At 34.0% G+C, this 14,061-nt stretch overlaps 1 protein-coding gene across 1 annotated transcript in view; it reads right to left on the bottom strand.

The window, feature by feature from the left end:
• The window catches only part of MBD2 (methyl-CpG binding domain protein 2), an 81,960-nt gene that overhangs the window by 21,824 nt on the left and 46,075 nt on the right, over positions 1-14,061 (bottom strand). Inside the window, exon 3 of the mRNA XM_027769937.1 lies at positions 11,395-11,532. Coding sequence (XP_027625738.1) covers positions 11,395-11,532 — 138 coding nt within the window. The remainder of the gene's footprint in view (positions 1-11,394; positions 11,533-14,061) is intronic.

Below are 14,061 nucleotides of genomic sequence, written 5' to 3'. Positions count from 1 at the left end.
CTCGAGCTTCACTCATGGATTCACTTCCAGATATGTGCTGTGTTCCTACCTCACCAGACACACAAGCACTTTGTATGCTAGTCCTAGGATCTGGGGGCCGGCAGATGGCGTGGTGGTTAAGGACACTGGATTCCCACATGGCCAACCACGGTTCAAGTCCTGGACCTGGTGGCTTGCTCTGTCACTTTCCCTCTCTCTATCTGATCAAAACTGAAAAATAATAATAATAATAATAGTAATAAATAAAGTTAAATAAAATAATTTAAATAAATAAATAAATAAATAAAACAGCAAGAAAGAAAAGAGGCAAGTAGGGGCTGCATCTATGAAATAAGAATATCATACTTTTACATACGAAGGCCAAAAAAGAGCTATTAGAAATTAAAAATATGATCACCAGGGCCCACTGTGGTGGTCATGTGCTGCTAAAGAGAAGCTGGATCCTACGTGGTAATCAGGGTTTGAATGTCTGACCCAGTTGACCTGAGGCATGCTGGGCACGTTTGAGTGCCCAGGATCTGAGGAAGGACTGCAGCCAGACCATACTCTGTGGAGTATGCATCTCTCTCTCTCTCTTTCTCATACATGCACAAGCACTTTATCATGAATTTTTTTAATAAAATGCTGTCATCAAAATAAAAATTTTGAAGATGAACAGGAAATTAAAAATAAAGAAAATATCACAGAAAGTCAAACAATAATGACAAAATGGAAAATACAAAGGTGCTGATAGGCAAGTCAGAGAATAATTCTAAGAAAAATAATTCCTAATTTACACAAGGAGAAAATGGGAAGATGGGTGGTTTGGGAAAGGAAAAAATTATAAAAGAAAGGATATTAAAACATTTCACAAAGAATAGGAGTCACCTCTATCACCTATTGAGTGCCTAGAAAGTGCACGAAAACACATCTTCAAAGCAGACATAAGTGGATTTTAAAAATTATAAACATACTAAACACCCTCAGAAAGGGGGAAAAACACCATAAAAAAGGAAAAGAGATTCAATATGAATTTAATTTCAAATCAGCAACACTGGAGCTGGAGGACAATAAAGCAATGTCTTCAAAACTCAAAGGAAAATTATTTTTAATCTAAGTTCCCATACCCAGACACACTTGATTGTGTCAAGTAAAATAATTCTAACATGCAAGTTCTCAAAAACTTTATGTCCCATTATATCGTATTAGAAATCTACTGGAGATTTGTTACTGAGTGCACTAAGACAGAAGAAGACAAAACCAGAAAACAAACTGCAACACACAAAAAGCACAGCAAAGAGCCGAGAACTACAGCTGTACACCAAGGCCAGAGAGCTAATCTGGGCTGGACTGGGAGCCAAGATGACTCCAGCGAAAATACAAGATGGAACTCCAAGGATTTCAGCACAGGAAAATGCTGCTTATGGGCATAAGGCAGCAATTTAAAGTATCAGGAACGATGAACTATAATAATATAGAAAATCTAACATACAATTATTGAAAATTGATTGAAAATGATGACAAAGATTAAGAGAGAAAAGGGATAGTGGTGGTAGGACATTACCTGCCCTTCTTATGAATATGTGGGTCTTAAGAATGTATGCTCCGACTACTGAAGTTGTGATGAAACAACTATGTTGAGAACATGCGAGCTCATGTGTCAATGGGGGAATTAAAAAATAATAACCTGAGGGACCAGCAGTTAGCGTAATGGCTATGTTGCTGAACTCCCATGTAGTTGACCGCAGTTTGAGGCCTGGACCCAGTGGTTTAAACTCACACCAGGCGCCTGTACATGCGTGCCCAGGATCCCGAGAAGAGAATGAGATTGCAGCGTAGCCATTCCCCCAGTGGGTGATTTCTCACTTTGTGTCTCTCTGTCTCTCTGATGAGTGCGCGGACCCTGTAGCAAAAACCTCTCCAAAAAAAATAATCATAATACCTGAAATTAACAAATAAAGATATAGCCTAATATTGTTTAAAAATATAAGGGTAATTATAAAGAAAAAGACAAGAATTAAAAATAAGCGTTTTGGGAATGGGAATAGAAGACTTAAGGGAAGGAACAGTAAGCTACTGTTTTGAAAATATGTTAATACTATTTTTAAAATTTATGTTCTTGTTACTTAAAGATTAATAAAATCACAAAATATTTCATGAATCCATCTACAGGACAGTTGTCATATTTTTAAATGGAGTAGAAAAATAATCATGATAATTAGTGTTGACTATGACTAAATAACTTATGGATTCCTTAATTTTTAAAAAAGTTACATGTAATGCTTCAGCTACAACTCTTACCTCTATAAAGACTGACAAATCTGTATCTTCAGATCAGTTTTTTCCCCTGGACTCTAATCTATCATCTTTTACTACCCGGATATCCAATGACTACTTTAAGAGTGTAAGTTTTCTAATATTCAATTTCATATTTTTATTTAAAAAAATAAATATTGTACTACCCTCTAGTATTCCCATATTCCTGTCAATGATACTGTTCTCCCCGTCACCTAATCCCAAGCCTCTTCATAAAGGGACAACTGATCAAGGGATAGATTTTGTCAATTATTTTATGACCGGCATAAAATAAGCCCTTATTTCTGATGCCCCAACTTCCTATAAGAGCTTTTTCAACGATCTCCTAGCCTTAAATCAGTCTTCATACTACATATAACAGCCAAATTGAGACTTCTTCCTAAAACATTCTCCCTATACTTCTCGGCTCTTGAAGCCTGTATCTTCTCTCATTCCTGTTTTTTTTTTTTTTTAATTGCACTTACCACAACATGAGATATTATAAATGTATTTACTTGTCATCTCTCCCACCACACTAGACAGTAAGTTCCATAAGCATAGGGATCTTGTGTATTGCACTATCGTTGCTGCTCAGAAAAGTGCATGGCACAAGTTGAAGGCTCAATAAATGGCTTTTGAATGTACAAACAAATTAATTCACATACATTACAATGCACTGACATGATGGAGACATTGTGGATAAAGCAACGAATAACTGTAAAAAGTTATAAACAGAAAAGAACAAAGAAGAAACACTAAGGAAGTTCTCTCAATTCAGACTTGATGAGGTTTTCGGAATGAAGGAAGTGATAACTGAGTCAGACTTGAGGAATGAGAAGGAAATAGTTGCAGGTAGAAAAGGGACCAGCGTGAAACTGGATCAGGGTGTAAAAGCATAAGGGATTAGAGGAATTATACGTGCCAGTCAATTTTTTTAAATCAAGTATTACTTTTTTATTTTTGTTTTTAGTTATAGACATTGACGTTTTAGGTAAGAGGGAGGTATAGCCTCTGGAGTGTTTATTGGTGCACTTACTAAGCCAGTTCCAGGGTTTTTTGGAGGGTTTTGCTTCAAATATTCTTTAATTAAATTTTACAGGGAGAAGATAAAAAAAATGGGAATTTTGTTAGGACCCTCTGTTGTATATTGGTTTTTGACTTGTTTTCTGACCTGTCTCAAGTCTCTTTATAAATTGGTTTTTGTTTTGGGAATTAAGGGCATGCTTTCTGTACAAAATTTAGGAACTGATGTAACTGTTTTATATTAACTTTATTGCCCCTAGCTTTTAACATATAAGACGACATTTGAACATACATAGCTCTCTTTTTAGGCAACTGTGTCTCTATGTTTTACATTCCACAATAATTGAATTTACTTTTTGTTTTATTATCTTTTTTTTATTTTGTTATTTTTTATTCTGTTTTTTTTTTTAATTTTACTCTATAGGTTTTTTAATCTTACTCAATAATTTTTGGACAGCTTTAAGCAATGTTTACTGGCCTGATCTTTCCCGTACTCAGGCCACACATTCAGGGGCCGCTCGCAAGGACCTGCTTGGCAAAACACTAATTTTGAGTGGGGAGGCTGTGGACTAGAAATAAAATTGTTTTTTAAGAGTTTTTTTATTTAACTTTATTTATTTTAATTTGATCAAAGAGAGACAGAGTGAGAGGGAGAGAAAGAGATGGAAAGTGAGAAAGCAAGCTGCCAGGCCTGGGACTTGAACCAAGGTCAGTCATGTGGGAGTCCGATGCCCTTAACACCACACCACCTGCTGGCCCCAGAAATAAATTTAACAACAAACGCACAAAGACACACAAGTACAGAAAAGTGAGGATCAGTGAGCCAGACTTTTCTGATGGAGAAAGCTGCGACTAGAAACCGGCATCAGGTTTATTCTTTTAAAGGGCAGAAAATGGAGGGAGAGGAAATGGAATGTAAAGCCAATTGCTTTTGGATGTAAATCATCTGAAGATGTGAAAATGACTGGCACCGTGTAATTTCTCTTATCTTTTTGGGGCAAAATCTGATAAACACGTATGGCTTTCTTTAGCCTGATACTGCACTATGGTATCAGTATCCACAACAGGAGGAGAGCAACAACAACAGGCAGATAGTGTCTTTTTGGTATGCAAATATTTTTATAGCCATACAAATAAAACTCACGAAAGTGCAGCATTTCTACATGCTTCTAGAAGTCACTATGTTTACTCAATTGGCTACTCTCCACAAAAGCACATAGAAAACAAGGCAGGTTTAATAAAAAGACAGTAAAAGGGCTAAATAAGATGAATTAGAGAAGCTGGTGAGACTTCCAAATGAAAAAGATTAACTGATACAAACAACAGAAGCTTATGATAAAGAAATAGATTTGGGAATCACTAACATCAATAACAACTGAAGCCATGGACATAAATGAAGCAAACTATCCATGGTGGCTTACACATAGATAAGAAAGCATAGCGTTTCCTGGTAACCTCAGTATTTTAGAAGATAGAAAAGAAAAACTTAAGACAGAAAGAACAAGCATGGAGGAAAAGCAAGAAGGTACAGTGACAGAAAAAAGAGTGTTTCACAAGGCAGAAACGGTGCGTAATGCAAAAGCAGGTCAAGTAATTTAACTATTAAATCTGTCCATTTAATTTAACGAGGATCATCTGCTATCTCAGAACAGTTTCAGTGGCAAAGTGAGAATAAAAGCTACATTTCGGAGATGTAAAAACTAAGTAAAGCGGTAAAGTAAATGCATATAATGCAAACATTGTACATCTATATAAAAAAATCATGGTTGTATTAGAAAAAAGAAATGATGAGTAATTTTCTTCTTTCATTTATCCTAAATTTCTTTCTCTTTCTAAAGAAAGTAAATTATAACATCTGTAAAACTTCTAACACCGGACATTTAAGGAAACTCTTGATATATATCCGTGTATGTATATGTGTGTATATGCATACATGTATATATGCATACACATATATATACATATGTATATGTATACACACATAAACATGAGAGCAAGAGATGTATATGCATACATGTATACATGTATATATATGTATATATATTCGCATACACGAGAGCAAGAGGAAAGAAATAAATACAATGCCAAGAGTATAAAGAGAAAAAGAAAGAAAACAATGTTAAAAGGAGATATGGAATGGGACCAGCAGGTGGCGTGGTGGTTAAGGTGCTGGACACTCCCACATGGCAGATCATGGTTTGAGTCCTGGAACTGGTGGCTTTGTTTTTCCACTTCCCTCTCTCTTTCTCTCTGTGTGTCTCCCTCTGTTAAATTAAAAATAAATGAATGGATGAATAAATAAAATTAAATAAATAATTCTCTTAAACAAAAAAGGAGATATGGAGGAAAGTAGGTTTGTTTTTTGTTTGTTTTTAACATAAGGAAGATCTGAATATATTTAAATGCTTTTGGGAAGAGCCAGTTTAAAGTGAGGCTTAAGGTAAATGGTAGTTGGGTGAGGTGTCTGAGGTAGTAGGAGGAAAATCATCTGAGGGAGCATAGATGTTAAAATTAGCTTTAGCACATGAGTAGGTATGTTCAAGTTCAGTTCATAGGGATGATAAAACTAGTTCAAAATCCTCTAAACATTTCCCATGTGCAAAATGAAATGTAGATGTCTTACATTATTCAATTTCACCCGTATTCAAATAAAAACAAATTAAAAAATAAAATGCCTTTTGAACTCTTGAATTACCACCAAAAAAAAAAAAAATGTATTGATGACACTGAATGCTGTAGAAGGTTAAGAAGAGTACACAAATAGGTAACTGACAGCCCTTTTATTTGGCAAACCCTTTGGAAATCAATTTGACAGTCAAAAATTATGAATGTTCACACTAATTATATTTCTGGGAATCTAGCCCAAGGAAACATCACAAAACACAGGAAGGAACTTTAATGTGTAAGGATATGCACAGAAATACTAACCATATTAGTTAAAAATTGGAAATAACATGGAAATTATTAAGTAAACAATATTCTAACACTATGCAATTGTTGGCACAAATTATATAAAACATAGATAGTATGCATATATTATTTTGGAAGAAAATTTTAAGTATGTGTATATATTATGATAGTTATATTTTGAAAATGCATTTGCAATACTAAAAGAAAATATTTAACATTATTAAAAAATTATAATTGTATGAGAAAAGGAAATGAGTGATTTTTTCTTCTGTTTATCCTTTATTTCTTTCTCTTCTAAAGAAAATAAATTATAATATTTTTCTTTTTATTTGCTGGAGGAAGTATGGGCTCACCAGAGGGAGACAGAGTGAGTGAGGGAAAGGGAGAAAGCACTCCACCATGGAAGATGGTCATGCTGCAATCTCTTCTCCCCTATTTCCCCTTTTGGAATTTTGGGTAAGCAGGCACACATGCCTGATTTGTTTTCCAAACCCATCAGGTGTGGGACTTGAACCAGGGGGTCAGCTATGTGGTATCCAGTCACCTTAACCATCATGCCACCAGAGAGCCCTATAACATTTTTAGAACTTCTAAAGATTGACATTTAAGGAAATTCTTGACAACATTAACTGTCCTCAGCTCCCACTACTTCTTATAAAAACCCAAATCTCCAATTTATCTCCTCATTCTTTGCCCAAATAACAGCTTTGTGAACACTACTCTTCCTAATTGGAATACCTCATTAGCTTTTCTAAATCCCACTCAGTCTGAGTCTAGCATATTCCCAAATCTTTTCTAAAGACCTCCCCAGACCTCCTACCCACAGAAACATCAAAACTTCTTGAACACTTCAAGGATTCTTCTGGACTATTCATTTGGCACTGTGTAATGGCATATTCCCAACATCACCCAGAGTGATACTTTAAAGCAGTACAGGGCATGTCATCTATTGTCTTTGCCCATGTAGCCAATTTTTCTGTCCAGAGAAAAAGAATATAATATCCTCTATCAGTCACATATGAAACTATACTAGAAATAATTCCCAGAGGTTAAAAAAGAAGTAGATGTTACTCGAATATCTGGAATCAATAGGAATTTTTTGTTTTGTAACAACTAAATGCTGAAATATTTTACAAACTTTTCACACATAATCTCTATAGAGTGTACATGCTTTTAAATTGTAGCTTTCATGTGGAAAGTTTCTTCTAATATATCTTAAAACACTCATTCTAAAAGAAAAGTCTGATTTCTCAAAGGAAATAAAGTTTCATAACCTTTGAAAGAAGAATGAAACAAAATGAAAGGAAAAAAATATAAGATCAAGTGGAAGACTCAAATTCACTTCTTCACTGGCTTTAAATATTTACAAAAAAGTGAATATTCCATAAGAAATGTGATTAATATCAAAGACTGTCAGAAACACCTATCAGCACCCTATAGTCAAACAGTTAAAGGAATAAGCAATAGCTCAAAGATGAAGTTCCTTCAATATGAATATAAAATAAAGAAACTATCAAGAGACCACAAAGTATCAAAGATGACAGCATCAAAAAAGTAGAAAGAAAGAGAAATATGAATTATTCATATTACTTGTTAGAAAGTGGTGAGCTAGGAAAAAATCACAACTCAGACTGAAAAGAATCTTGGGACATGTTTATGTATCTGCCTGAAGAGGACACTGCAATGATCTGTTTGGGGTAATAGTCTGAAAGTAGAGTTCCTTCCACCCCATTCCAGATTTCTTTTAACTCTAAAGAAAAGACAAGCACGCATCAATATGCTGATGCTATATAAAAAATTGGCTGGCTACTTACCCTATCATAACTGGATTTTACAAATTCCATTACAGACAGAAATCACTGCTGAACTCTATTTAATGTGCTTTGTTTTATATACCCTAATTTGTATTTTATAAACTAAGACATTTTCAGAGAGTTAAAAACTCATCATTTATTTATTTTACAGAATTCAAATTAGCCTACTATATAATGACCTGGGCATAAGATATTTGTAACAAAGTTATTATTTTTATGGCTGCTTCTCTTCTAAATTAATCACATTAAGCCTATTCAAATAGAGCCTAGATTAAGATCTAAAAACCTAATCCTAGTTTCAAATCTCAAAATCAATACTCTGAAAGGCATTATAATAAAAGAATGTAATATGGCTAAACCATAAAAAATTATCTATGAAAAACTTCAAAAACAGAAATCTCCTCAAGTTAATTTATGATAAAAACAACTCCAAATGGAATATTTGGCGGTTTATATTACCAACCTAGTTCAATGACTCTAGCAAAACTGAACGAACCATTTTTGCCAATGAGTATTTTGAGAACTCCTCAATCTTTGAAATAATTATAGCTGATTAGCAGTCATTTATTGTATGTATGTCAAGATATAACTGAAACCAACATCTTTCCTTTAGTAGGAAATTTAAATCTAAACTACAACAGTCAGAATGATAGATCATGATTTTAAAAACATTAATACAAAAATTGTCTCTACTATTTTCCTAAATTTGCCTCAAGCAATCCTAAGTTTTAGAATCCTAGGGACAAGCAGTTAGCATAATGGCTATGTCGCTGAACTCCCATGTAACCGACCGCAGTTCGAGTTCCGGACCTGGTGGCTTAGACTGACACTGGGCACGTGTGCATGCCTGCCCAGGATCCAGAAAGGAGAATGGAGGAGAAGGGATTGTAGTGTGGCCATCTCCACTGGGGGATGATTTCTCGCTTTCTATCTCTCTATCTCTCTCTGTCTTTCTGGTGAGCGCACACACCCTATAGCAATAACCTCTCAAAAAATAAAAAAATCCTATTAGTGAGATAATAATCAAATACTACCTCAAATCTTCTGAAGTTAAAAAAGATGGAAAGACAAAGTCTTAATATGGCCAAAAGCATCCAGAAAAAATAAAATTATCAGGTAACACAAGAATAAAGTGAAAAATAGGACAAGAATTTGGAGAAATTACCTGCTAAATAATTTTAACATTTCCTGTCTATTTAAGCTAAAAGGAAGATTAAATCCTCAAAAGACCTGGGGTAAAATGATGTTTGTTTTTGGTTTTGGTTTTGGTTTTTTGGGTGGAAGCAGAAAAAAGTAATCCTTCACATTTTTGACACATACTTTTCATTGGAGAATAAATAAGACCTGGGATAAAATGATGTAAGTTTGTTTTTGTTTTTGGTTTTGGTTTTTTGGGTGGAAGCAGAAAAAAGTAATCCTTCACATTTTTGACACATACTTTTCATTGGAGAATAAATAAACCATAATTTAAAAAAAGAAAATTAAAACTGTGTGCATACCAAAGAATAAGAAGTAACTTGTCTGTTACTTCAACTTTAAATTCTATGTTTCCAGAATCTCTTTAATTAAATAAACACCCAGTAAATGTAATTTACAATTTTTAAAATCTGTGACTGAATTTAGGTGCAGTATATAAATTACTGTTACCAGATTTTGCCAATTAATTAGTCTTTAAATCATTTGGATTATAGACTATATTGAAAATGATTCGGCAAAGAATAGATAAGGATAAAATCTATTAACCACTATCTGTTTTTAGTAAGATAACTCAAATTTCCAATGTAGAATGGTATTATTAAAAATTACATTCCACCTTCTTTCTCTTTTGGAATTTGTGAAGCAAACTGTTTTACCCAATTATGCAATTTTTATTAATTCAAAAATTTCAATTAATAAAAACCTTTGTGAGGAAATTATTTTTAAATCACCAAAAAACAAGATGTTCAAGATTTTAGATAGTATATGAGAAAGAATATAATCAGGGAACAGCTTTATCAAAGTGGGCAAAGCTCAGAATGGCAGAATTCCTCCCTGTTGTAATGAACACACTAAAACTATCAGCTGTTTGGTGACTCTCACTAAACGCAATAGTAAACAGAAGGGAAAAGCCTGACACCTCACACAGAAAGCTGAATGGCCCAAAGAAAATCTAAGTGGTGACAAGAGCCTAAAGGCACATGCAGGTACGCATCTTTTATATCGGATGTGATACACTTACATGGCCCCTGTTGAATCTCTTGGGGACCAACAGTAAAGCAAGTCTAGAACTTCAAATCTTGAGACATCTATAGCAAGATGCTGATCCAATGTGGCTCCAAATTTCTTCTGTTTTCCTGGCTCACCTGAAGAGGAAAAAACACTACAGAGGATGTGGGAACCGTATTTCTTTATATAGTTTCTTCTACAACTGCCTGAAAGTTTTGGCTCAATCCTTTATGATGTCTGAAGATGAGACAATTGAAGGACTAGTGAAAAAAATTTCAAATGAAAAGGTGGAGTGAGACATCTAAAGGGGGATACAAGAGCTGATCATTGCTGCAGGTACATCAGTGTTTCTAATCCTTAGGAGGGAGGAGGCAGAGAAAGGAGAGAAAAAATGCACAGATATATCTCCCTCCACTCCCTCACCCCAGGTGCTACTAAAAATTGACAAAGTACCTAAACTTTTTTTTTTCTTTTTTTTTTTTTAACCACAATTAGGGAGTGAATAAGCAAGATAACTTGGAAGGTTTAAGCAATTTGTCAAGTCTCCCTCCCGTGGCTGCATAATATTATTAAACAGCAGGGAGGCCTTTCATATAAAACTTTTTTCCCCCTAAGAAAAGATTCTGGTGGAATACAGCTTGAAGCAATAAAGAGAGAGAAATATAAACTGAATTTATACAAAACTGGAAGCCACAGGACAATATACCATATTGACAAAGTTTACCTATGTTTTTTAAAAGGATGGGACAAATTTCATAAAATAAGATATCAAAACAAAAAGTAATTTCCAAATAATAGAAAATATTTTCAAACTAAGAAACACAAATGGCATGCTTTATCTCTCTATGAAATATAATCCCTGGAAAGATCATCTTAAAAAGGTAAAATTAGCAGAACCAAGTCTGAGTACATTACCCAAAAAAAGAACACAGAATTATAGTCCATAATATTAGACTTGCTTTTAATTAACTTCTTAAATTTCTTAAAACATTTACCTAAATTTTGTATTATTATAGTTATTCTTCAGCATTCAGGTAATAGCTTAGGACACCAAACAATTTTCTTTCCAAATACATTCCACTTTAATCATATTTTACTTGAACTATGTCTTGTAAAAATACCAGAATTTATTTTTTAAATGAGACTGGAGAATGAATTAGATACTTACCTGACGTGGCTGTTCATTCATTCGCTGTGGGTCTGATTTCACTTTATTACTAGGATGATTAGTGACTTTGGTTACCGGTTGTTTGAAAATTGATGCTGTTTGTCTAATTGGCAATGTTGTATTCAAGTCTGGTTTACCCTGTGAATATAAGTATGTTTTCATTAATAAACATATATAAACACAATTAGATATTCTTTTTAAATTCAATATCTATTACTTTAAATCAGATCATTCTAAACTCAATCAGCATTTTAAATAAAATGCATTTCAAGTACTTTATTATGTAAGACACATATGAAGTTTTCTCATAATAAATGAAAAACTTTTTGAATACTTTTAAATATAAGAAAATTTTCTAGATAAGATTTGTCACCAATTTGATTATCAAGGTACTAAGAACTTTTAAATAAAGATGTTAATGACTCGGTTATAAAAAAGGAAGGAAAACGTAAAGCAAAACAATCAAGATGGAAATCATTTCCACACTCTGAGAAGAGAGGAACGTATATACTTTGGCCTTAAAAGATAAGCAACCTGATAAGCAGTTATGAGGTCAGGCTTACATAAAAATAAATCAAACTAATCTTCCCTTTTATATAAAACTGAATAATTAGATTTTTTTTTTTTTTTGCTATATGGCGCGTGCGCTTCCCTTTTATATAAAACTGAATTAGATTTTTTTTTTTTTTTTTTTGCTATATGGCGCGTGCGCTCACCAGACAGACAGAGAGAGACAGAGAGATAGAAAGCAAGAAATCATCCCCCAGGGGGGATGGCCACACCGCAATCCCTTCTCCTCCATTCTCCTCTTGGGATCTCGCACACATGTCCGACGTGAGTTTAAGCCACCGGGTCCGGGACTTGAACCACGGTCAACTATGTGAGTCCAGCGACATAGCCATTACGCTAACTGCTGGTCCCGAATAATTAGAAAATTCTAACAAACTTCAATTACAAAAGATGCAGTATCCCTTATTTGTTAATACATATCACGATTTTAAAAGGAGACTTAAAATTAACTATTCAGAAAGTCAAGTAACTTATCTACTTTTAATCAACTTGTAAATAAAATGTGTTCTAGTGAGGCCAAAATGTGGGATAGAATTGCTAAGTTCATTTGCAATGCCCTAATAACAAAAAGAAAAAAAGAAAGAAACCCCAACTTGATCATTTATGCTTTCTAATGGTAAAAACTATAAAAGGTTTTTACATTTACATCTATATAAGATAGTATACAGCTGATATATTTTTTGACATAGATGTTTACTTGATATATTTACAGAATATTTAATGAACCTTCTTCTTTACTGTTTTCTCAAGATAGAGATTGTAATGTCAACTCGTATTCTCCAAAACAGCAGTTTTCAAAACTTATAATACTTAAGAATCACCCTGCAAGGTTGTTTTAAAACAGATTACTAGACCTCACCCTAGAGATTTTGGCTCAGTAGGTCACAGGTGGGAGCTGGGAGTTGGCATTTCTATTAAGGTCTCAGGTAAAGCTGATGCTTCTGACACAGGGGCCATACTAGAAAAAGCACTGCTCTAAAATAAGTATTTCCAATTGGTGGCAGATGAACCAAATATAACCCATAGATATGTGCTGTTTCATTTTTAGTGTCTAATAAATTAAGTCAATATCTAAAAATCTGTAGTCATATAATGAAAAACCAAAAGAGCTAGAAATACTGGACTTGGTTTGGCAACAACAGGCCACGACTGATTAGCAATGTCTGCCCACTATAAGTGTCAGGTTCCCTTCCTGCAACATTCCTCAGCAACTCACATTTGCAGTACCTGTTTGGGCCTTGTAAGCACTGACTTTATGACTTCCACTTTAAAAAAATATTAACATGACTAGGAGAGGTAAGCATCACAATAAATTAATCTGGTAATTATTATAATCACAGCTATTTGTATCAATTATTAACTGTGCCTTAGCCCTTTATCCTCCCCATGTACCAAACTCTTTCTCTTTATGTGCTGGGCATACTCATCATTCCTTTATCTCAGTTTTTCTCCCAACATACCTTTAAGAGTCATGTTCATCTGAACTGATTATTTCTCAGGTAGTTAGCATTCTTTATTAATTTTCTCAAAAAATCAGAAATGTGTAACTTGGGTTGTGGACTGCAAGTTAACTACTTATGATGCTGTGAGGTCCAGGACTGTGTATTTTCAAAACTCTCCTGGTAATTTTATGATGCACAGGTTTGGATACTTCTGACTCATGTCTAGGGCATCCTGAGGCACTAAATATAGTCACTCAACTTATTAAAATAAGTCAACATTAAATCTTAAAAAAAGCTTAATCTGAAAATGCTTAAGAATGGTTTCTGTTACCAATTAAGTATAATTAGAGTACATCATTTAAGCAAAATCATGTTTTGTTCTTCATGTTTTTAGTATTTTTTCAACTTTTTTTAAATTTAACTTTATTTATTATTATATCATTATTATTTTTCAGTTTGATCAGAGACAGACAGAGAGAGAGAGGAAATGAGAAAGCAAGCCACCAGGTCCAAGACTTGAACCATGGTCGGCCATGTGGGAGTCCAGCGCCTTTAACCACCACGCCACTTGCCAGCTCCATTTTAGTATTTTTTTAAAAGTACATATTTGGGGAACCAACAGTTAGCATAATGGCTATGTCGCTGGACTCCCACG

This window comes from Tupaia chinensis, unplaced genomic scaffold (assembly GCF_000334495.1).
Source record: "Tupaia chinensis unplaced genomic scaffold, TupChi_1.0 Scaffold000098_2, whole genome shotgun sequence".
NCBI classification, from domain to species: Eukaryota; Metazoa; Chordata; class Mammalia; order Scandentia; family Tupaiidae; genus Tupaia; species Tupaia belangeri.
Note: the sequence above shows the minus strand (reverse complement) of the source record. Positions and strands in the feature narration are given on the sequence as shown.